Source organism: Salvelinus sp. IW2-2015, unplaced genomic scaffold (assembly GCF_002910315.2).
Source record: "Salvelinus sp. IW2-2015 unplaced genomic scaffold, ASM291031v2 Un_scaffold1192, whole genome shotgun sequence".
NCBI classification, from domain to species: Eukaryota; Metazoa; Chordata; class Actinopteri; order Salmoniformes; family Salmonidae; genus Salvelinus; species Salvelinus sp. IW2-2015.
The window spans coordinates 115,538-139,851 of NW_019942770.1; the positions used below are offsets into that span (position 1 = coordinate 115,538).

The 24,314-nt window shown below is 45.4% G+C and overlaps 1 protein-coding gene across 1 annotated transcript in view; it reads right to left on the reverse strand.

Moving 5' to 3' along the window:
* The window catches only part of LOC112069992 (sodium-dependent lysophosphatidylcholine symporter 1-B), a 57,385-nt gene that overhangs the window by 30,130 nt on the left and 2,941 nt on the right, over window positions 1-24,314 (reverse strand). The window contains 3 exon segments of the mRNA XM_024137390.2: window positions 3,795-3,918; window positions 15,238-15,362; window positions 16,616-16,741. Coding sequence (XP_023993158.2) covers window positions 3,795-3,918; window positions 15,238-15,362; window positions 16,616-16,741 — 375 coding nt within the window.

Below are 24,314 nucleotides of genomic sequence, written 5' to 3' on the forward strand. Positions count from 1 at the left end.
TTCTCTGCTCTCTCTCTCTTGTCTCTCTTTCTTCTCTCTTGTCTCTCTCTGTCTCTCTCTCTGTCTCTCTCTCTCTCTGTGTCTCTCTCTCTGTGTCTCTCTCTCTGTCTCTCTCCTCTGTCTCTCTCTCTCTGTGTCTCTCTCTCTGTCTCTCTCTCTGTCTCTCTCTCTCTGCTCTCTCGCTCGTCTCTTCTCTGTCTCTCTCGCTGTTCTCCTGTCTCTCGTCTCTGTCTCTGTCTCTCTCTGTCTCTCTTCCAGTGTTTCCATGTCCCTACTCAGCTCTCACCATGTTCATCAGTGAAGACCAAAAGGAGAGGGACTCTGCCACTGCTTACAGTAAGCCCCTTTATGCATGGACACACAACTCACTACCTAGACACTACTTAGTACACATGACCAAATAGATTCTTCATTCTAGGTAGTAGTGATGGGCACCGATATGGAAAATCTGTATCCCATTATTTATCAATTGCATTTATTTAAAAAAATGCTATCCATGTTCATAAATAATACTACAGGCGTGTTGACAACTGTTGATTGGTTGTCCCGCTGGTGTGAATTCTCTGGAGCGTAAGCCTGTCTAACCAGTGTCAATACGATGACAAACCCCATCTGCAGGCTATTCAGTATGTTGAGTCCGAGAGTTGTCCCTACAGGAACGTGTGTGTGTTAACAGCTAGGATAAACTGTTACGATATGCCTTGCTCATATGACATCAAACGGTATCACATTGAATTATCGATATGGTAAGTTAGTCTATGCATTTGGATATTAGGACACAAACAACTTAATCATTAAACACAGTATAAACATAATACTATTTTATCTAAGCCATCCATGCAAAGATTTTACGTATGGGTGATTCCCGGGAATCAAACCCACCATCTTGGCGTTTTACAAGCACCGACTACCAACTGAGTTAGAGAACCACCAAGAGGATCGTTGGTTGGTTTTTCTTGACAAAATGGAAAGATGATCGTTGGTTGGTTTTGTGTCATCTGTATGCTTCTGACCTCTCGTCCAATCAGGAATGACGGTGGAGGTTCTGGGTCTGTGATTGGACACGCGTCCAGGGTCAGATTGTGGGCTGGCCAACCCCCCCTGTATCCTGGCCCCCGGGACATGTACAACAGAGGGGCTGAACTCCTCCTCCCTGCTGCTGGGACAGGAAGTTAACACCAGGTCATCTCCCCGGCATCACCCTGGACCAAGACGGTACGCCGATAGACCGTATCCTAACCTCTCGCCAAATACTTGTATCTTCATGAAGATGACTGAGCTCACAAATACAGCATTTTAGACTTTACGATAAAGCTAGTGTATGTTGTGCTATGTTAGTTATACAGGATGTACTGGGTAGGTTACTATAGTCACTAACCTGTCTCTCTCTCCTGTTTTTAGTTAATAGTCCACTAACCTGTCTCTCTCTCCTGTTTTTTATAGTTCTTAGTCCACTAACCTGTCTCTCTCTCTGTTTTTAGTTACTATAGTCCACTAACCTGTCTCTCTCTCCTGTTTTTTATAGTTACTATAGTCCACTAACCTCGTCTCTCTCTCCTGTTTTTATAGTTACTATAGTCCACTAACCTGTCTCTCTCCTGTGTTTTTTATGTTACTATAGTCACTAACTGTCTCTCTCTCCTTTTTATAGTTACTATAGTCACTAACCTGTCTCTCTCTCCCTGTTTTTATAGTTTATATAGTCCACTAACCTGTCTCTCTCCTGTTTTTGTTACTGTAGTCCATTACCGTCTCTTTCCCTGTTTTTAGTTTACTATAGTCCACTAACCTGTCTCTCTCTCCTGTTTTATAGTTACTATAGTCACTAACCTGTCTCTCTCTCCTGTTTTATAGTTACTATAGTCCATAACCTGTCTCTCTCTCCTGTTTTTAGCACTATAGTCCACAACCTGTTCTCTCCTTGTCACAGAAAACAGCCTACATGATAGCCTCCGGTCCATCTGTTCCATCTACGTGCTCTGTGCTGTGGTGCTGTTCTCTTGGAGTCAGAGAAGAAAGGTAAAGGCAGGATGACATTTCATCTACCAACTGCCCAAATCAACACATCCTATTGCTATTTCAGTGTTTATGGTTCACTTTGGGTCATTCATTTCAATGTACCTATTGGATAATGATGTGTGGTGGGGGCCCAACGGCATGCCAGTCTTTCTAAACAAGCCACTCCTCGTGGATTTTTATTGAGATACTAGTTGTGATGCTGACGCAGTATGCTGTTTCTGTTCTATGACTATGGGCTGTGACCTGTGGCTTGATGCTCTAAAGATGACCTAATGAGGGTTTACTAGGAAACGTACTGGTCAATGGGGCGGCAGGTGCCTAGCGTTAGAGTGTATAAGGCAGGGGTAGCCTAGCGGTTTGGAGTGTAGGGGCGGCAGGTAGCTAGTGGTTAGAGTGTAGAAGGCGGCAGGTGCCTAGTGGTTAGAGTGTAGGCGCGGAGGTGCCTAGCTGGTTAGGTGTAGGGCGGCAGGTGGCCAGCGGTTAGAGTTGTAGGGGCGCAAGGTTTGGCCTAGCTTAGGTGTAGGGCGGCAGTGGCCTATCGGTTTAGAGCGTAGGGGCGGCAGTGGCCTAGCGGTTAGAGCGTAGGCGCAGTGGTAGCCTAGCGCGTTAGAGCGTAGGGGCGGCAGGGATAGCCTAGCGGTTAGAGCGTAGGGGCGCGGGTAGCCTTAGCGGTTAAGAGCGTAGGGGCGCAGGGTAGCCTATGGTCTAGAGTGTTAGGGCGGCAGTAGCCCTAGCGGTTAGAGCGTTGGACTAGTAACCGAAAGGTTGCTGGATCGAATCCCTTGACGATAAAGTAAAAAATCTGTCGTTCTGCCCCGAACAAGCAGTAACCCACTGTTCCCCGTAGGCCTTATTGAAATAAGAATTGTTCTTAACTGACGTTCCCTAGTTAAATAAATGTTACATAATTTTTTTTTTTTTTAAACGCTGACGACTTAAAGTTGAAACACATTTGACAACTTTATGAGGTAACTTATATTTATAACATTCTGTCTGTCTTTCTCTCCAGAGTCGTCTCGGCCCCGTCAGAGCCCAGTGTCGTGCTGCAGGGTATCGGGCTGGTGATGGGTCATGGACCTTATCGTCAGGTGGTCATGGGCTTCCTCTTCACCTCGTTGCGCCTTCATGGTGACTTAATATAGGACACACACTTGGTTAGGCATTACTCACTCACTCAGGCTACACACTTTGCTCTCTGCATTTGCATGTCCCCCCACACACACACTACAACACCCCCCCCCCCTTACATCCTACAACACACCTCACCTTACACCCCCCCCCCCCCCCCACACACACTACAACACACCTCACCTATACACCACCCCCCCCCCACACACTTACAACAAACTCACCTTACACCCCCCCCCCCCCCCCCCCTACACTACAAACACACCTCACCTTATACCCGCCCCCCAGTTTATTTACAGGTCAGTGAATGCATATAACACTCAGTCATAAAATGTTCCATTCCACACAGCTCTCTAACGACCGCTGACGCTATTGTTCCACAATACACACCATGCCCCTTAATTGTGAGTGAGGGACACGCTCACTTTTGGTAGAATGTTCCAATGGTGTTTTTAATGTGTTTCAGAGAGAATGTTATGAGACATTAAAATGTATCCTAATGATTTTTTTTTTTTTACTGATTATACTGGGTTTGTGTTCTATACATCTGGTGCAGCTCTTTTAGGTCTTCTGGTGGATGTGTGTGTGTGTGTGAACTTCCCCAACCGCTGCTCTACCAGTATGGCGTTGTAGACTACAGTACTCACAGTTTGGAGGGTCTGGAAGAGGCAGTAGAAGACCAGGTACCAGATGACCTTCCCATTCTCAATCACAGGAACATACCAGATGAGGAAGTAGCTGACCACAGCTAGAGGAGTGGAGAACAGGATCCTACAGGGATGGAGAGAGACAGAGGTCAGTCAGTCTGCGTCTCACATCGTCACAGAGCAGTAGCCAGTGTGTGAAGAGGACAGTCATTACCTAATGATGAATTAGCTGTAGCCCTCACAGTGCTTTAACAGCATTCTGGGTTAGTAAATTAACCATTCCTCAGCATGACATTTTACACTTAGGTCTCTCGAAGGACTCGCTAAAGCCAAGCCAGGATTACAGAGCAAAAATAAATAAATCTGTATCCAAGAATTCTGAAACCAAGTGTTGGACGCCTCATTTTTCTGGACGCAAAAAGCACCTGTGGAACGGGTCCATTTCTAGTCTAGAAGTCCTTAGTCACTCTCGTCCCTTCCTCACTCAGACTATTGATGGCCTAGCCCCCTTTAAGGACGGTCCATTCAATTCTAGAAGTACGTCACCTCGTCCGTTCTTCACTAGCACTGATCTGATATAGCCTACTTTAAGGACGGGTCATTCAATAGTCTAGAAGCGGTCTCCCTCGTCCCGTCTCCTTCACTGCACTGATCTGCTAGCTTTAAGGACGGGTCCATTTCAATAGTCTAGAAGCGCGTCACCTCGTCCCGTCTCCTTCACTAGTACTGATCTGATATAGGCCTAGCTTTAAGAAAGGGTCCATTTCAATAGTCTAGAGACACTTCACCTCCACTGATATAGGAGACAAGGACAGACAAGGAGAGGAAGCCATGTCAGTCTACTGAACTGCACCTAATTCTGTATGTTATTCCCCACTAGTACACAAGGGGGCGGCAGGTAACCAAGTGGTTAGATCGTGAAGGTTGCTGGATCGAATCCTTGAGCTGACAATGTAAAAATCTGTCATTCTGCCCCTGAACAAGGCAGTTAACGCACTGTTCCTAGGCCGTCATTGTAAAATAAGAATTTGTTCTTAACTGACTTGCCTCGTTAAAATAAATAAAAAGTTAAAATTAAAATAMATTTTTAAAAACGAGGAAGGCAGTCCTACAGGTCCTTGGAAAACGATCAGCTGTCACTCAACTCTGTTCTTCACCACTGGCAGTGAGAGGAATGACATCACTGTAACCGTCATGTGTTATGAAAGGGCTGTGTGAGAAGTGTCAGACCGATGAAGGATAGCAACATACCTCCTCTTACTTTCCATGGACACCCCCCCTCTACATTCTCCCTCACTTTCCATCTCATGTCCACACCCACTCAGATACTCCCCTACACAAACACACTCTTCTCTCGTGCTATAGACAGATCATCACACTCCCCCCCGTGTCACTCCATGGTGGTGATGTCATCCCTGCGTAAATGCGTCACTCAGGGAGAACGGAGGAATGTCTGTGTGTAACTTCCTGTCCCAGTTATGGACTTCCTGTGGCCTGATCGACACTCTCCAACAGAACGAGAGGGGTGGTGTGTACGTACGCCCCTCTCGTTTTGTTGGAGAGTGTCGATCAGGCCACAGGAAGTCCATAACTGTGTGGCACGGGCGGGGGGGAAGAGTGTCTGTGATGATCTGTCTATAGCACAAGAGAAGAGGGGGTTTGTGTAGGGGAGTATCTGAGTGGGTGTGGACATGAGACGGGAAGTGAGGGAGAATGTAGAGGGGGTGTGTCTGGAGTTAGGTTTCCCCGAGCAGGAAACGGCTGCATCATATCCGGTCACTGATTGGCTAAAGAGGATATGGTGGAAGCCACTAGATCTCAAATCGCTACACAGACAGGAAATGTCATATGGGAACACAATACGCCATCATGTACAGCCTGATCTCTCTAGCGTTGATGACAACAGTCCAGTCATGACAGTTTGGCAYGGCGGATTAGGACACCCCAAAATAAACCATAACACATTCCTTCAGAAGTAGATTTGTTTGGCTACTGCAGGTTCAGCCTGTTGGAGATGCCCTAAGTGGGTGTATCAAAAGTCAAAAAATGTTTCCTCGTCTTGTCGTCTCCTTCGCTTAAATCAGAACTAATAAAAAAAGAAATCAAAGAAACTGGTCAGGTGAAAACTTTGTGTTTTTTTCCCCCCCTACCGTGTTATTTTAAGTATTACATTGATGACTGCATTGTTTTGGGGTTAGGGCTTACAAGAAAGTGTGCATGTGACATTAAAACTTATTTTGGGACGTACTTTCACATCCACAGTAGAATTGTCTCCTAAAAGCACTAGGCAGGTGGAAGCTGCATTTCCAAAYCAAAATCTAATTTTATTTGTCACATGCGCCAACTACAACAGGTGTAGTAGACCTTACAGTGAAATGCTTACTTACAAGCCCTTAACCAACAGTGCAGTTAAGAAAAATAAAAGTGTTATAAAAATAATTAAAAAGCAGCAGTAAAATAACAAGTGCGGCTATATACAGGGTGTTACGGTACAGAGTCAATGTGGAGGCTATATACAGGGGGTACCAGTACAGAGTCAATGTGGAGGCTACATACAGGGTGTTACGGTACAGAGTCAATGTGGAGGCTATATACAGGGGGTAGCGGTACAGAGTCAATGTGGAGGCTATATACAGGGGGTAGCGGTACAGAGTCAGTATTTCAGATCAGTACCTGGGAATGGAGAAAATACTCAAGAGAGGAAGGTACTTTAGACAACAGATGCAGCCACCCATAAAGAGTACAGAGCACACCCCCACCAACTCATGCGTGTGATGTGATTTGTGGCAGGGGGATTGTTGTGAAAATGATACATGAGGGGGAATGTGTCAGGGTGGTGTGATCTCCGGGACACAAGAGCAGACGGTGGTTTACATTTAGGAAGTGGCGTGACCAACCCACCAGGAATGTACTTTACACAATGCCTCGCCGGGAGCCTGGTTTAGCCTTTCTCCTCGCTCTCTGTGCCACATCAAAGCAACAGTGGGTAAAAACCTCAAGGGAAACCAACCCAGGAAAGAATGTGTTGTGATAATTGCGTTGTTTGCTCTGTAACCTGTTAGTTCATATCCCTTGACACTGTGATATATAGGACTAAAAAGGCAATAAGACAATAAGAAGACACAGTGGCAGAATAAAATTACACCACACCTTGGTTTCATTACAAAACCGTAGAGCAACATTTGTCCTGTGAAGTCTACAAAATATATTGTAACTAACAGTTATAATGACCAAGCATGTTAATGTTTCCCACATTTTGTTTAGACTATTAAACGCCTACATTTAGAACCACGGAGCGTCACCACAAGTCGCTCCGTCTCCACTACGCCAACATCTAAAAAAAAATCATCTTTGCTTAGTCTAATACAACGACAACTAAAAAGAAACCAAAAACTATTTTAGTCCAATCAACGTAAACTAAATAGGATGTGGCTGTCGATTGTACTGATTTGTGTGTGTGTGTAAAAACAACATGTTGACTCACCCTACTTGTTGAGAAACGCCAATGCTATCCTCTTTAATGCTGCCTAAACAGTCATACACCCTTTTAGTTGTCTTAGGCTACCTGGCTAAAATGCATGCTCGCTAACCTAACTTCCATTCATGGACAACGTTAGCTAGTTAACATTATCCTACTACATGTTGAACTTCCATCCTCTCAAGCCAGGGGCACAACAAGTTTTTACATTTAAGTAATTTAGCAGACGCTCTTATCCAGAGCGACTTACAAATTGGAAAGTTCCTACATATTCATCCTGGTCCCCCCGTGGGGAATGAACCCACAACCCTGGCGTTGCAAGCGCCATGCTCTACCAACTGAGCCACACGGGACCAGGATCAGTTGGATCAGAATCGCTGTTATAACCATTGGCCAGTACAGATAATTAAGTAAAACCACAAGTCCAAATCCCCTTCTCCATGCATGGCCAATTCAGGAAAAGTCGAATTTAGCTAGCTAGCCAGCCACCAGAGGACAACGCAGTGAGATGCAACAATTCAAGATTTGTCAATGACATTTGGCTTCTGATGTGATTGGTGTGAAGCCAAAGCCAAGTTGGCTTCCCTTGACACTGTTTGGTGGGCCAGGACCATTCACAGCAGAGCTMATTCAGTTTAACTCAACACTGATTGGCTATTATTTTTATTTTTTTTAAATCACAGGAGGCCAAATGCTCACTGGCTTCCCTTGCATTCAATGTCATGAGTGGCAACAATGTCACTCTTTTTGCCCAGACAGCATCAGATATATGCGCTACACATACTGAGACAGAGGGGCACCGTTTCSTTCACTCCGATGCTATCGCCGGTGACATACATTCAGCCTCTTGGCGAATTGACATTTATGTAACATAGAAAGATCAATTAGTGTTTTTTTCTTTTTTCCTTGGCATCCACGGATACACGCCACTGCGTCAAAAAAAAAATAATAATAATCACTCGGCTCTGCCACGTTCCAAAACAAAGGTCCCCGAACTGTCTGTGGTTTCGACCAGCGTTCGTTGTAGCCAAAGTCCTGTTTAATATCTGCCTGTAAAGTGTTTAGTCAACGGACTAAAATAACACTGCATCTTTATWATCCAAATTAAGACAAAAGTTAATTTATTAATTTCCAGTGTATGAAATTGGATTTTCTGAAAATTGTGAAATTTACATACAACTGCCATGTGGGTTAAGACATACAACATCTGATCTACAAGAAATTCTTCATACCTATTCTCAGTAACTAGTAGTGTACACACACACACACATTTAATTATGATTATTGGATCGATTAAATGGCAAAAATTGTGAAATTGAGATGTTTAAAAAACAAAAAAGTCAGTTGGGTCATGAGACCATCATCTGCCCAGTTCTGAACTGCTGTTAACAGACTTCACTTTTATACAACTGTGTTCTTTTATGATAACTTTAGCTCCAAACTCTGGTTTACCTGTGACATGGCAGGAGACTCTCAAAAGCAGCTAAACATTTTTTTTTTTTAAATGTCCAAAACCAGCCTGAGTGCCCAGCCATACCCCATGTGGCTTCCAAATTAGAGACACACCAATCTGGGAGGTGGACATTTAAAAAAGAAAAGGCTGGATGCTGTGCCAACTGTAAACCAGAAGCATAACCCACCCATCTCACAGTAGAACTGAGCCTATAAACCTGACTACCATAACCTACCCATCTCACAGTAGAACTGAGCCTATAAACCAGAAGCATAGGACAGACACCCAGGAGTCAAATGACTTCCTCCCTCTGCTAAAATAGCCCCCCAGTGACTGAGGGGGGGGGATCAGAGTTATACTTATTTAAAGTCAAGTAACTATTAGGAGTTTGCTTAGTAAGACACTTTGTAGCGACATGCTAAATCGTAATAAATATAAAAAAAACGGGAAGGAGTTAAACTAATTTGTGAACGAAGCAGAGATAGTGATGCTATGAAAACATATGGACTTTTATGACCTGTAATTATGATAGCAGAGCAGATGATTGGTTACATTCAGGGAGTGGTGTGACCCAACCCACCAGTAATGTGCATAATGCCCTGTCGGGAGCCTGGTTCAGCCAATCTCTGCGCCACATCAAAGCAGCAGTGGTGCGTGGGTAATATCACCGGGGGAAGCCAAGCCAGGAAAAAATAAAAAGAAGCCATATTACAACCGCGTTGTGTTGTGATAATTGCGTTGTTTGCTCTATAACCTGTTAGTTCATATGCCCTTGACACTGTGATATATAATAGGACTAAAAAGGCAGAGACAATAAGAAGGCCGTGGCATCAAACACTTGTAGCGACATGCTAATCATAATAAAGGGAAAAGGTTCAACTAATATTGAATGAAGCAGAGGATGTTGATGTTTACATACAACTGCCATGTGGGTGAAGACATCCAACGTCTGGTCTACAAGAAATTCTTCATACCTATTCTCAGTAACTAGTAGTGTACACACACATATATAATTATGATTATTGGATCGATTAAATGGCAAAATCCTTTCTAATAAACATAGCTGGCAGGATAAGTGGAAATATGGCTTATAAAAGCTTAAAATGGGTGACCTCAGAAAACCAGACTGRAATTCCTGGTAATGTTGACAGTCAAGATGTTGAAGTAACCGAGTTGTGAAACCTGAGATGCAAAAAGAAAACTGTAAAATAGATGGCGTGCTCTTTGACACAGCAGTCGAGGCCTTGTTATTAAAAGCTATTAGGTGTTAGGAAATCGTGTATTAAATCTGAACTAAAATGTATGGGCTACTCCTACAGTAAAATCTAGACGYGCTCTGGGAAGCGTCGCTCGGCCCCAGTCGTTCAGTCGTAGACTGCAACTCTGACTGTGCTCAAGCCTTCAGCTCTTTTCCWTGTCTCTTGAACTGCAGTAACACCTTCAGATTCCTCAGCTACGCTTTAAAAATGCTACACAGACGCCTCTTATTGGTCCAGCCCACAACACACCACCAGTTTCAGCCAATCAGAGCTCCCCTACCCTCCCCCCCTCACAAACACTGAAGCGTAGAGCGCTCTACTCCACCCCCTCCTCCTCCTCCTCTTTCCCTCTTCCTCTCAGCCCCACTGAAGCACGGCTCCTCAAGATTGACGTCTGTTCTGAACCAAACCCTCGATTGACTACATTAGTCACTCATCTACCCTCAAAACATACCCCTCCCCCTCCCTCTCAGTCAAAGTATGAGACCGATCCTCTCAACACCTAGCTAGGGCCTAACCCTTCGGACTGAACTTGAATCTTCCTCCGTTCTCCCTTCTTTCCCCTCAGAATACGTTAGAATAAGAACGCCAGAGAAATGAAGGAAACAGATTTCATCAAGCTGCATCCTGCCCCGACCAGAGTCACTGAATTCCATGGCATCTTTTGATCCGTCTACATGACTCGGGTTCCTCAGTGGGTTCAAAAMGTCTCGTACAGAACTTCCAGGATCAGGGTTGCCTAACCCTTTGCAAGTGTGCAGTTGTCTAAAAACACAAATTTTGCTCAAAATGTGTGTACTTTACTGCATTTATACTATAGGAGGATGTAGTACTCGTGTCCATCTGACCCACCRCCCCCACCTCCTGCACTGATGCAAGTGGACTAGTCAGCATTRGGAAAGCATTCCGTCACCCAGCCACCTCAAACCCCTCCCTATCCATCCATCCATCCCTCAAGGATCTTCAGGTTCCCTACTTGGACCGTCTCCCAAATGGCACCCAATCCATCCCTCTGGTCAATATGCACTATAATAGAACATGGGGTTCGAGTTGGGACTCAGCCTAGGTGGTACAGAGAGACACACCTGGTGTTCTGGAACATCCTCTGAAGAGTTCCAGAATCCTACATGACCTATCAGAGGCACTGACAGACTGACGAGGCACTGACAGACTGACACTGTACCTCGGTCACAGAGGGCCTTTGACTGGAATCAGACCTGCCTGCCCGTTAGGGAATGAGGACCTCTCGGTGTAGAGGCCTGAGTGTACGAGGGAGGGTGGAGTCATCAGTGTGGACTGGTGCAGGAATATAGATGACCCAGTAAGGACACAATYTAARAWCTTCATACAAGTGAATGACTCAGAYTTTGGTTCAAATTTCCTATTTTATTTTAGAATGAAAAGTCACAGAAATGTGAAAGTAGTCATGTCATGGTCTACATTCCTGAAGCCCACGATTGAAAAAGTCTCCATCTGTGACAGTGGGCCTGGTCATCAGATAGAACTGGATAATAATGCCATTTGTAATGACACTGATGCTGGAAAGTTGGGGACAGGACAGGGAGAGCTGTGATGCTGGGAGGAGGACAAAAGGAAGCCTTGCATGGTTGCCTGGGGGGGGGGGGCGGGCTATTCCACCAGGGTCAGTGACCTTGAATAAAAATGGTTTGAAAGCTCAGCTACACAGACCCCCCCCCCCTCGGGGAAAAAGCACTGTCAGTCCTAATTCCGTAGAGAGGGGTCAAAGAGCAGATGGACAAAACTACACACAGAGTTCCAGAGGGGTAAAGCAGGGACATTTCCCATGATGCAAACATAAGGCAGAAATAGATACACCAATTTTTTTTAAACTAAAATCTACTAAATATGATTAATTAATGAATGACTCACTCATGATAGATGGACAGTGTAACAACCAACTCGAGCTGCAGCCCCCCCCCGCCCCCAAAAAATAGCAGATACAGAGCCTTCGCAAGGTATTCAGACCCCTTGACTTGTTCCACTTTGTTACGTTACAGCCTTATTCTAAAATGGCTTAAATAAAAAAAAATCATTAATCTACACACCATACCCCATATTGACAAAGCGAAAGAGTTTAGATTTTTTTGCAAAAATAAATAAAAAACCCACTCGGCTACCTGGGGTGACAGGTAGCTTAGTGGTTAGAGCGTTGGACCAGTAACCCGAAAGGTTGCTGTATCGAATCCCTGAGCTGACAAGGTACAAATCTGTCATTCTGCCCATGAACAAGGCAGTTAACCCACTGTTCCCCGGTAGGCCGTCATTGTAAACAAGAATTTGTTCTTAACTGACTTGCCTGGTTAAATTAAAAGGTAATATTAAAACAAATGTAAACAAGACCCTTTGCTATGACAGGCGAAATGTAGCTCAGGTGCATCCTGTTTCCATTGATCATCCTTGAGATGTTTCTACAACTTGATTGGACTCCACCTGTGGTAAATTCAATTGATTGGACATGATTTGGAAAGGCACACATCTGTCTATATAAGGTCCCACAGTTGACAGTGCATGTCAGAGCAAAAACCAAGCAATGCGGTCTAAGGAATTGTCCGTAGAGCTCAGAGACAGGATTATGTCTAAGTACAGATCTGGGGAAGGGTACCAAAACATTTCTGCAGCATTGAAAGTCCCCATAATTCTTAAATGGAAGAAGTTTGGAACCACCAGGACTCTTCCTAGAGCTGGCTGCCCGGCCAAACTGAGCAATCAGGGGAGATGGGCCTTGTTCAGGGAGGTGACCAAGAACCCCGTGGTCACTGACAGAGCTCCAGAGTTCCTCTGTGGAGATGGGAGAACCTTCCAGCAGGACAACCTTCTGGATGAGTTACCACTCCTCAGTAAAAAAGGCACATGACAGCCCACTTGGAGTTTGCCAAAAGGCACCTAAAGGACTCTCAGACCATGAGAAACAATATTATCTGGTCTGATGAAAGCAGGATTAAACTCTTTGGCCTGAAAGCCAAGCGTCACATCTGGAGGAAACCTGGCACCATCCCTACGGTGAAGCATGGTGGTGGCAGCATCATGCTCTGGGGATGTTTTTCAGCGGCAGGGAAAGGGAGACTAGTCAGGATTGAGGGAAAGATGAACGGAGCAAAGTAAAGAGATCCTTGATGAAAACCTGCTCCAGAGCCCTCAGGACCACAGACTCAGGTGAAGGTTCACCTTCCAACAGGACAACGACTCTAAGCACACAGCCAAGACAATGCAGGAGTGGCTTCAGGACAAGTCCTTGAGTGGCCCAGCCAGAGCCCGGACTTGAACCCGATGGAACATCACTGGAGAGACCTGAAAAGAGCTGTGCAGCAACCCTCCCCATCCAACTTGACAGAGCTTGAGAAGATCTGCAGAGAAGAAAATGGGAGAAACTCCCCAAATACAGGTGTGCCAAGCTTGTAGCATCACACCCAAGAAGACTCAAAGCTGTAGTCGCTGCCAAAATGTGCTTCAACAAAGTACTGAGTAAAGGGTCTGAATACTTTAGCAAACGATTCTTAAAAACCTGTTTTGGATTTGTCATTATGGGTTAGTGTGTGTAGATTGATGAGATGTTTATTTTAGAGTGAGGCTGTAACGTAACAAAATGTGGAAAAAGTCAAGGTCTGTACTTTCCCGAATGCACCGTATATCCCAAAAGAGACGCAAAACTCGGCCCTTTTAAAAAGGTTTAAAGAAAAGCATAGTGAGAATGTTGGAGGCTGGAAGACCAGGAACTCGTGGGAACTCTAATCTTTATTAACAAAGACTTAAATAGAAGCCTGACTGTTGTTGTTTGTTGTTTTTTTGTCTTCATTTTTGCCCTGTAGGAAATGTGGCTTATGTTTCAGAAGAATGTTTAAAGAAATCTTTTTACAGAAAAGTAACATCTTTATAGCCGTGTGTGTAAGTACTCTGGCGGTAAACAACTGCAGTAACCCTTTCAGAGCCCAGCTGAAATTTGAATGAAAATGTACTCAAATCGTACCAGGAGCGTACTTGCCCCAAATTTCACCATCAGACAGTTACAAACACAGGTCATAGTGAATGTATGCTAAGAAATGGCGTAACCCCATCCAATTAGCACACATTCCCTATGGCCAAACCCTATCCAATTAGCAGACATTCACTATGGCCTAACCCTATCCAATTAGCAGACATTCCCTATGGCCTACACCCCATCCAATTAGCACACATTCCCTATGGCCTAACCCTATCCATAGCAGACATTCACTAGGCCTAACCCTATCCAATTGAGCCACATTCCTATGGCCTAACCCTATCCAATTAGCAGACATTCCTATGGCCTAACTCCATCCAATTAGCACACATTCACTATGCCTAACCCTATCCAATTAGCACACATTCACTATGGCCTAACCCTATCCAATTAGCACACATTCATCTATGGCCTAACCCTATCCAATTAGCACACATCCCTATGGCCTAACCCCATCCAATTAGCACACATTCCCTATGGCCTAACCCTATCCAATTAGCACACATTCACTATGGCCTAACCCTATCCAATTAGCACACATTCACTATGGCCTAACCCCATCCAATTAGCAGACATTCCCTATGGCCTAACCCCATCCAATTATCACACATTCCCTATGGCCTAACCCTATATAGTGCACTACTTTTGACCAGGGCCTATAGGGCTCTGTTTTAAATGTAGTATGTTGGAATAGAGTGCCATTTGGGACACGTAAGCTTGAAGCACACTTGGCACACCAGTGGGATTTCAAAATGACTGGGGACCAATGGGGGAAATGGCCAACACACAGACATTCCAGCGAGATCTATTGCTAAACCATTGTTGGTAAACGCAGACTATGACCCTTTTGGCTGTCACCAAGTATTCCTGACACTCCCTTGCACTTACATTTGTTGTTGTTGCATAGAACCTGTGAATAGTAACACTCCAAAAATGAAAACAATACAATCTTGTAAAGGCAATGTGGATATTTGAAACCGTCAGATAGCCTGATATCCATCTGCCAATAGAGGTTGCCTTTAGTTACAGCAACAGATGCCACAACCAGGGAATTCTAAAACAAAATGGCTGAATTAGTGGGGAAGAACCTAGAGTCCACAGATAGGAGTTACGGCCGCTTTCCTCAGTTCTTTCCTTCATGACTACCATTCAGAGGGATGAATTTCACAACAAAACAGGAAAAGAGAAAACACATGAAGCTCTCTCAGGCTAAAATGTGACTGATTTGATATCAGAACCAGTAAAATGGGCCGTACCATGGCAGCATTCGTCCRAAGCGTGTCCAGGGAGAGCGCGAGATCATAAACCCAATGATCGGGTCCGTCACAGCATCCCAGGCCCTCCCCACGAACAGGATTATCGACGCATAGAATGGGTCCAACTTGAGGAAGGAGGAGAGAGAGAGAGCAAGGTTAGAGATATGGATGGATGAATGGTTAGAACTAAAAAGGACCAGGCTGGGAGACTTGATGGAAACAGGTCCAACTGACCTGACAGAGGCGGCTCATTTGAAGCATAAAGCGGTCATGTTCAACCTATTGAGTCAGTCCTGTGGGCTACTGAAAGTGTTCCCTCATCATGCTACAGAATAACAGGAAACCACAAGATTACAAAAGACTATGTCTAGAGAGCCTAAGGAGATTACTCCATGAATCCTACCACCTGTTCAAGGAGGTTACACTTAAAACGTGCACTATGCAGAAACCGCTTCACCATTTCCTGGTTGCTAAAATTCAAACCGTTTACGTCACAACAAGCAAGTTTAGAGACTCACTGTACCATCTAAACCGCTGTGAAATATAATTTTCCATAACCAAACATTTTGTTGTTTAAGCTGGTGTACAAAACCTTTTACAAAAGTAAGACTCAAAAAACAACTTGAGAACAGGAAGCATAGAAATAGTGAACAGAACAGATCTATGACTTCTTAGAGACTTGTTTTCAACATGAATTACAGATCTATAACTCACATTTCTACGTGAATTTAGTCAGGTCTCCCMAAAAAAGTTACATTTTGCAGTTTTAAAACACTAGTGGACGCTGGATGTTGACAAAAGCCAGAGCAGAGAAAGTCGTGACTATAGTGCGAAGAACGATGGCTATGCTGTGTTGCCGAATTGACTCTTCATCACTGATCTCAGCGGTTGGGGGGAGGGGGGAGTTGGACGCCATCTTGCCCTCAACAACCAGATCAACATCAACATTCTACTAACGCGAGAGCGCAGAGTAGAGTCAGCCTAGCCGACCGTTCTCCCCCGGGCCAGACGAGTCAGTCTAGCCGACCGTTCTCCCCCGGGCCAGACGAGTCAGTCTAGCCGACCGTTCTCCCCCGGGCCAGACGAGTCAGTCTANCGGGCCAGACGAGTCAGTCTAGCCGACCGTTCTCCCCCGGGCCAGACGAGTCAGTCTAGCCGACCGTTCTCCCCCGGGCCAGACGAGTCAGTCTACTCCCCTCCCTCTGGCTAAGCCTCAGTAAGCTCTTTGATACAGTCAGGTGACAACCCACCACTGAGTTAATAACTTCATCTGAGTCCCAAATGGCACCCTATTCTCTATATAGTACACTACTTTTGACCAGAGCCCTATGGCTAGTGCACTGAATAGAGAAAAGGGTGCTACTGACTGAACACTCACCTGTGCCACATCCAGTAGGTATATCTGGAGGAAGAAGCCCAGCGCACATCCTGTGATCTGATAGGGCGCTCCTCCCACCGCGTAGCACAACTTGTTGCATATGGTCAACCTGTCGTACTGCTCACGCTGGGAAAGACAGGGGGGGGGGGGGAAGGGGTTCATTAACAACAAGTTGACATGTTTAACAGTTTAGTTTATTAGGATCCACATTAAAGGTAGAGGAATGTGCAATGCATGAATGTTACATTAATTCCTTATTAAAAAGTTTCATGCAATAACTTAGGCCCTGAATGCTAGTCTGTTGCATCAATGGGGTTTGCTACTGCAAAGCAGAAACAAGATGGCACCCAGGCTTGCACGGAATGGCTTGATGCAATAATGTGTCTGGTAAAATCACTGTTTCACATCAGACACCAACTGAACTTTGTTGCAGTCTGACCTTCAACAGAGTCACAAACCAACAAATAACTAAACAGCTCTAACATCAGAGAGGGAATTCTAGACAAAGTAGGGATACAATATTGTTACCGCAATATTTTTTTACGATATAATAAAATAAATATTCAAAAACATACGGTATAACATTTCCTATACAGTGCCTTGCAAAGTATTCACCCCCCTTGGTGTTTTTCCTATTTTGTTGCATTACAACATGTAATTTCAATGTTTTTTGGGGGATTTCAATGGACAATGGACATACACAAAATAGTCCAAATTGGTGAAGTAAAAAAAAAAAAAAAAATTGTGTGCATATGTATTCACCCCCTTTGCTATGAAGCCCCTAAATAAAATCTGGTGCAACCAATTACCTTCAGAAGTCACATAGTTAAATAAAGTCCACCTGTGTGCAATCTAAATGTCACATGATCTCATTATATATATACATACACACACACACATCTGTTCTGAAGCAAGCGGCACCATGAAGACCAASGAGCTCTCCAAACATGTCAGGGACAAAGTTGTGGAGAAGTACAGATCACGGTTGAGTTATAAAAAAAATATCCAAAACTTTGAACATCCCACAGAGCACCATTAAATCCATTACCAAAAAAATTGAAAGAATATGGCACCACAACAAACCTGCCAAGAAAGCACCGCCCACCAAAACTCACAGACCAGGCAAGGATGGCATTAATCAGAGAGGCAACAAAGAGACCAAAGATAACCCTGAAGGAGCTGCAAAGCTCCACAGCAGAGATTGGAGTATCTGTCCATAGGACCACTAAGCCGTACACTCCACAGAACTGKGCTTTACGGAAGAGTGGCCAGAAAAAAGCCATTGCTTAAAGATAAAAATAGGTAAACATGTTTGGTGTTCACCAAAAGGCCTGTGGGAGACTCCCCAAACATATGGAAGAAGGTACTCTGGTCAGATGAGACTAAAATTGAGCTTTTTGGCCATCAAGAAAAACGCTGTCTGGTGCAAACCCAACACCTCTCATCACCCTGAGAACACAATCCCCACAGTGAAGCATGGTGGTGGCAGCATCATGCTGTGGGGATGTTTTTCAACAGCAGGGACTGGGAAACTGGTCAGAATTGGAGGAATGATGGATGGCGCTAAATACAGGGAAATTCTTGAGGGAAACCTGTTTCAGTCTTCCAGAGATTTGAGACTGGGACGGAGGTTCACCTTCCAGCAGGACAATGACCCTAAGCATAATGCTAAAGCAACACTCGAGTGGATTAAGGGGAAACATTTAAATGTCTTGGAATGGCCTGGTCAAAGCCCAGACCTCAATCCAATTGAGAATCTGTGGTATGACTTAAAGATTGCTGTACATCAGCGGAACCCATCCAACTTGGAGTTGGAGCAGTTTTGCCTTGAAGAATGGGCACAAATCCCAGTGGCTAGATGTGCCAAGCTGATAGAGACATACCCCAAGAGACTTGCAGCTGTAATTTCTGCAAAAGGTGGCTCTACAAAGTATTGACTTTGGGTGGGGGTGAATAGTTATGCATGCTGTTTTTTTGTCTTATTTCTTGCTTGTTTCACAAAAAAAGATTTTGAATCAAAGTGGTAGGCATGTTGTGTAAATTAAATGATACAAATGCCCCCCCCCCCAAAAAAATATCAATTTTAATTCCAGGTTTTAAGGCAACAAAATAGGAAAAATGCCAGGGGGATTACTACTGCAAGCCACTGTATTTCTCTTTATGAAATGGTAAGCCAACATGATTTTAGCACTTATTTCCATGACTGATTAGAAGTGTTTTTTTTAAATTATGGTTCTCTTGTCCCTCTGCAACACACATGACACCAATTCGCAATTCATATAGAATAGTAATAAATATAGAATTGCAATATCTTGCTAAGTATCATGAAAATATTGTATTGTAAGTTCCTTGGCAATTCCCAGCCCTACTACAAAGTGATCCAACTAACTGGACAGTGTGTCAATAACTTGAAACAATTAGTGCAAGGTRCATTAACCTATGTAGAAACACACTGGCTAGGAAAAACTCCCTAGAAAATGCAGGAACCTAGGAAGAAACGTAGAGCGGAACCAGGCTTTGAGGGAAGGCCAGTCCTCTTCTGGCTCTGCCGGGGGATAATAAGAGTACATGGCCAGATCGTTCTTCAAGATGTTCAAACGTTCATAAATGACCAGAAGGGTCAAATAATAATCACATCAACTTATTTGCAGAGCTAGCCTAAGTATGATTGGATCTACGGTCTCTTTGGCTTCGCATTTAGCAGGCGCTCTTTATAATGGTGATGGGGGGGACATGCTGCTTAGCAGCCAAATCCAAAACAGTCTCTCTCCCKTCCTCCCTCGTCCGTTTTACTCAAGAGTTCTGGTTTCCAGATCAACCATCCAGCTACAGAACACACCCACAGTAACGYGAGGCCCAGGCGCAGGAACAGGGGCTACAGAAGACACCCACAGTAACAGGAGGACCAGTGCTGGGAATCTGGGACAAAGAGGCATTTTGTCATGAGACGGTCCCACGACAGCGTGAGAACAGTGTAACCCAATTATTCTGTCTCTGTCCCCACAGGTTGTAGACTGTAACCTTTCCCTCCTCGATACCAATCACCCTGTCCGCATCCCAAACGGTACCCTACTCCCCATATATAGCGCACTACTTTCATATCATTTCCCTGGCATGAGTGACCTGACAGACTGCCTCCAGAATGGCACTGTATTCTCTACATCACTCTATGGAGCCTGATCAAAAAAATTWATAAACGTCCAGACTGGTTAGTGTGTCGTCTCACAGGGTTGTCACAATCCCCTGGCGAGAACGAGGGCCTTTCTGCACTTCTCGCACAGGGAACTTTGCCAGGATGGCTGGCCAACTTGAAAGGGAGCCCTCAACGTTTGTCAACCAATAGGSAGTCAGGAGCACAGGCACCCACACCCTCCTCCTAAGCCAATGAAAAGGGCTCTCTGTGGCCACCACCCGGGTTTGCGAGGATCCTGATTGGTGGGATCTGAGACGTCACCTCATTCACACATAGGGGGAACATTGGGTACTAAGAACTACAGGGCAAATAAAAGTTTATTTGTGCCCGGGTCCCAAATCAATCCTTATCCTSTGCTAGGCTAAGTGGCATTGCCAACGCATCTAGATTTTCCGGGCAAGTTCACAGGCCATAAAACAAGTTCAAAATAAAACAACTCCTTGAGAATCTGTGTCTATTATTGTTTGTACTTTGGATCTGGTGAGACACACGAGTCACCGTGTGACCATAAACGTCAGATTACTAAGGCTGTTGACGCACCAGCACATTCTTTCAGTGACAACTTGTTCTGACTGAAATAAAAAAGGACCCTCTCTTAAGCCTGATGTAGGCTAACCACAGGGACATGAAGGCATCTTTCACAGTGTTGGACTGACTCACTGACAATATCTGGCCTAACACTAGTTTTTAATTCATGGTCAAACACCAAATGGTATTGTACAAGGTTGAATCTTTTGAAACCAAACCATGCCAACCCATGAGATGCATTTCCCAACATAGACTTATTGGGACTACTACCCCACATACATTACCCATATCAAACCGTCTGTCTGGCATGGGGGGCCCTACACATGACCATATCAAACCTGTCGTCTGGCATGGGGGGCCCTACACATGACCCATATCAAACCTGTCTGTCTGGCATGGGGGCCCTACACTGACCCATATCAAACCTGTCTGGCATGGGGGGCCCTACACATGACCATATCAAACCTGTCTGGCATGGGGGGCCCTACACATGACCCATATCAAACCTGTCTGGCATGGGGGCCCTACACATGACCCATATCAAACCTGTCTGGCATGGGGGGGCCCTACACATGACCCATATCAAACCTGTCTGGCATGGGGGCCCTACACATGACCCATATCAAACCTGTCTGGCCATGGGGGCCCTACACATGACCCATACAAACCTGTCTGGCATGGGGCCCTACACATGACCCATATCAAACCTGTCTGGCATGGGGGGCCCTACACATGACCCATATCAAACCTGTCTGGCATGGGGGGCCCTACACATACCATATCAAACCTGTCTGCGCATGGGGGCCCTACACATGACCCATATCAAACCTGTCTGGCATGGGGGGGCCCTACACATGACCCATATCAAACCTTTCTGGCATGGGGGGGCCCTACACATGACCCATATCAAACCTGTCTGGCATGGGGGGGCCTACACAGGACCCATATCAAACCTGTCTGCATGGGGGGGCCCTACACATGACCCATATCAAACCTGTCTGGCATGGGGGCCCTACACATGACCCATATCAAACCTGTCTGGCATGGGGGGCCCTACACATACCCATATCAAACCTGTCTGGCATGGGGGCCCTACACATGACCCATATCAAACCTGTCTGGCATGGGGGCCCTACACATGACCCATATCAAACCTGTCTGGCATGGGGGGGCCCTACACATGACCCATATTCAAACCTGTCTGGCATGGGGGGGCCCTACACATGACCCATATCAAACCTGTCTGGCATGGGGGGCCCTAACATGACCCATATCAAACCTGTCTGGCATGTGGGCCCTACACATGACCCATATCAAACCTGTGTCTGGCATGTGGGGCCCTACACATTACCCATATCAAACCTGTCTGTCTGGCACACAGACTTTAATGTGAGTCGGAAGGAGAGTTTACAGTCTAGCCAGACACCTAGGTATTTGTAGTTGTCCACATATTCTAAGTCGGAACTGTCCAGAGTAGTGATGTTAGTCAGGCGGGCGGGTGGGTGAGGGCAGCGATCGGTTGAAGAGCATGCATTTAGTTTTACTTGCAGTTAAGAGCAATTGGAGGCCATGGAAGGAGAGTTGTATGGCATTTGAAGCTCGTCTGGAGGTTGGTAACACAGTGTCCAAAGAAGGGCCAGAAGTATAGAGAATGGTATTGTCTGTGTAGAGGTGGATCAGGGAATCACCCGCAGCAAGAGCGACATCGTTGATTATATACAGAGAAAAGGGTCAGCCTGAGAATTAAACCCCGTGGTAGGACCCCCATAGAGACTGCCAGAGGTCCGGACAACAGGCCCTTCGATTTGACACACTGAACTCTGAGAAGTTGTTGGTGAACCAGGTGAGGCAGTCATTTGAGAAACCAAGGCTGTTGTCTGCCGATAAGAATGTGGTGATTGACAGAGTCGAAAGCCTTGGCCAGGTCGATGAAGATGGCTGCCACAGTACTGTCTTTTATCGAGTGCGGTTATGATATCGTTTAGTACCTTGAGCGTGGCTGAGGTGCACCTGTGACCAGCTCGGAAAACCGGATTGCATAGCGGAGAAGGTACGGTGGGATTCGAATGGTCAGTGATCTGTTTATTGACTTGGCTTTTGAAAGGCAGGGCAGGATGGATATAGGTCTGTAACAGTTTGGGTCTAGAGTGTCTCCCTCTTTGAAGAGGGGGATGACCGCGGCAGCTTTCCAATCTTTAGGGATCTCGGATGATACGAAAGAGAGGTTGAACAGGGTAGTAATATGGGTTGCAACAATGGTGGCGGATAATTTTAGAAAGAGAGGGTCCAGATTGTCTAGCCCAGCTGATTTGTACGGGTCCAGGTTTTGCAGCTCTTTCAGAACATCTGCTATCTGGATTTGGGTGAATGAGAAGCTGGGGAGGCTCGGGCAGTAGCTGCGGGGGTGCGGAGCTGTTGGCCGGGGTTGGGTAGCCAGAGGAAAACATAGCCAGCCGTAGAGAAAAAGCTTATTGAAATTCTCAATTATCGTGGATTTATCGATGGTGACAGTGTTACCTAGCCTCAGTGCAGTGGGCAGCTGGGAGGTGGTGCTCTTATTCTCCATAGACTTTACAGTGTCCCAAAACTTTTGGGAGTTAGAGCTACAGGATGCAAATTTTTGTTTGAAAAAGCTAGCCTTGCTTTCCTGACTGACTGCGTGTATTGGTTCCTGACTTCCCTGAACAGTTGCATATCGCGGACTATTCAATGCTAGTGCAGTCCGCCACAGGATGTTTTTGTGCTGGTCGAGGGCAGTCAGGTCTGGAGTGAACCAAGGGCTATATCGGTTCTTAGTTATACATTTTTAGAAAGGGGCATGCTATTTAAGATGGTAAGGAATGACTTTTAAAGAACGACCAGGCATCCTCGACTGACGGGATGAGGTCAACATCCTTCCAGGATACCCGGGCCAGGTCGATTAGAAAGGCCTGCTCGCTGAAGTTTTTAGGGAGCGTTTGACCGCGGAACCATAGCGGATGCAGGCAATGAGGCAGTGATCCTGATTAAAACAGCAGAGGTGTTTTGGAGGAAAGTTGGTCAGGATAATATCTATGAGGGTGCCCATATTTACGGATTTAGGGTTGTACCTGGTGGGTTCCTTGATAATTTGTGTGAGTTTGAGGGCATCTAGCTTAGATTGTAGGACTGCCGGGGTGTTAGGCATATCCCAGTTTAGGTCATCTAACAGAACGAACTCTGAAGATAGATGGGGGGCAATCAATTCACATATGGTGTCCAGGGCACAGCTGGGAGCTGAGGGGGGTCTATAACAGGCGGCAACAGTGAGAGACTTATTTCTGGAGAGATTCTTTTTTTAAATTAGAAGCTCGAACTGTTTGGGCATAGACCTGGAAAGTATAACAGAACTTTGCAGGCTCTCTGCAGTAGATTGCAACTCCTCCCCTTTGGCAGTTATATCTTGATGGAAAATGTTGTAGTTGGGGATGGAAATCTCAGAATTTTTGGTGGCCTTCCTGAGCCAGGATTCAGACACGGTAAGGACATTAGGGTTGTCGGAGTGTGCTAAAGCAGTGAGTAAAACAAACTTAGGGAGGAGGCTTCTGATGTATACATGAATGAAACCAAGACTTTTACAGTTACAGAAGTCAACAAATGAGAGCGCCTGGGGACACGCAGGGTCTGGGTTAACAAACCTGTCTGTCTGACATGCGGGCCCTACACATTACCCATATCAAACCCGTCTGTCTGACATGCGGGCCTACACATTACCCATATCAAACCTGTCTGACATGTGGGCCTACACTTGTAAAGGAGTTAAATGAATGAGAAACTGCAGGACATGGGCACTGCAACATCTAAACCTTCCTGTGCAATCCACCTCTAGAGAAGAGTGTGCAATAACCCAGGGCTCGACCTTAACAATTGGCCCGGGACAAGAAAAATAAGTCAGGGTGTTAAGCATCCCGTGTACTGCAGTTTTACCTTCGTTTTCAGATGTGTGTAGCCTACTCTTGT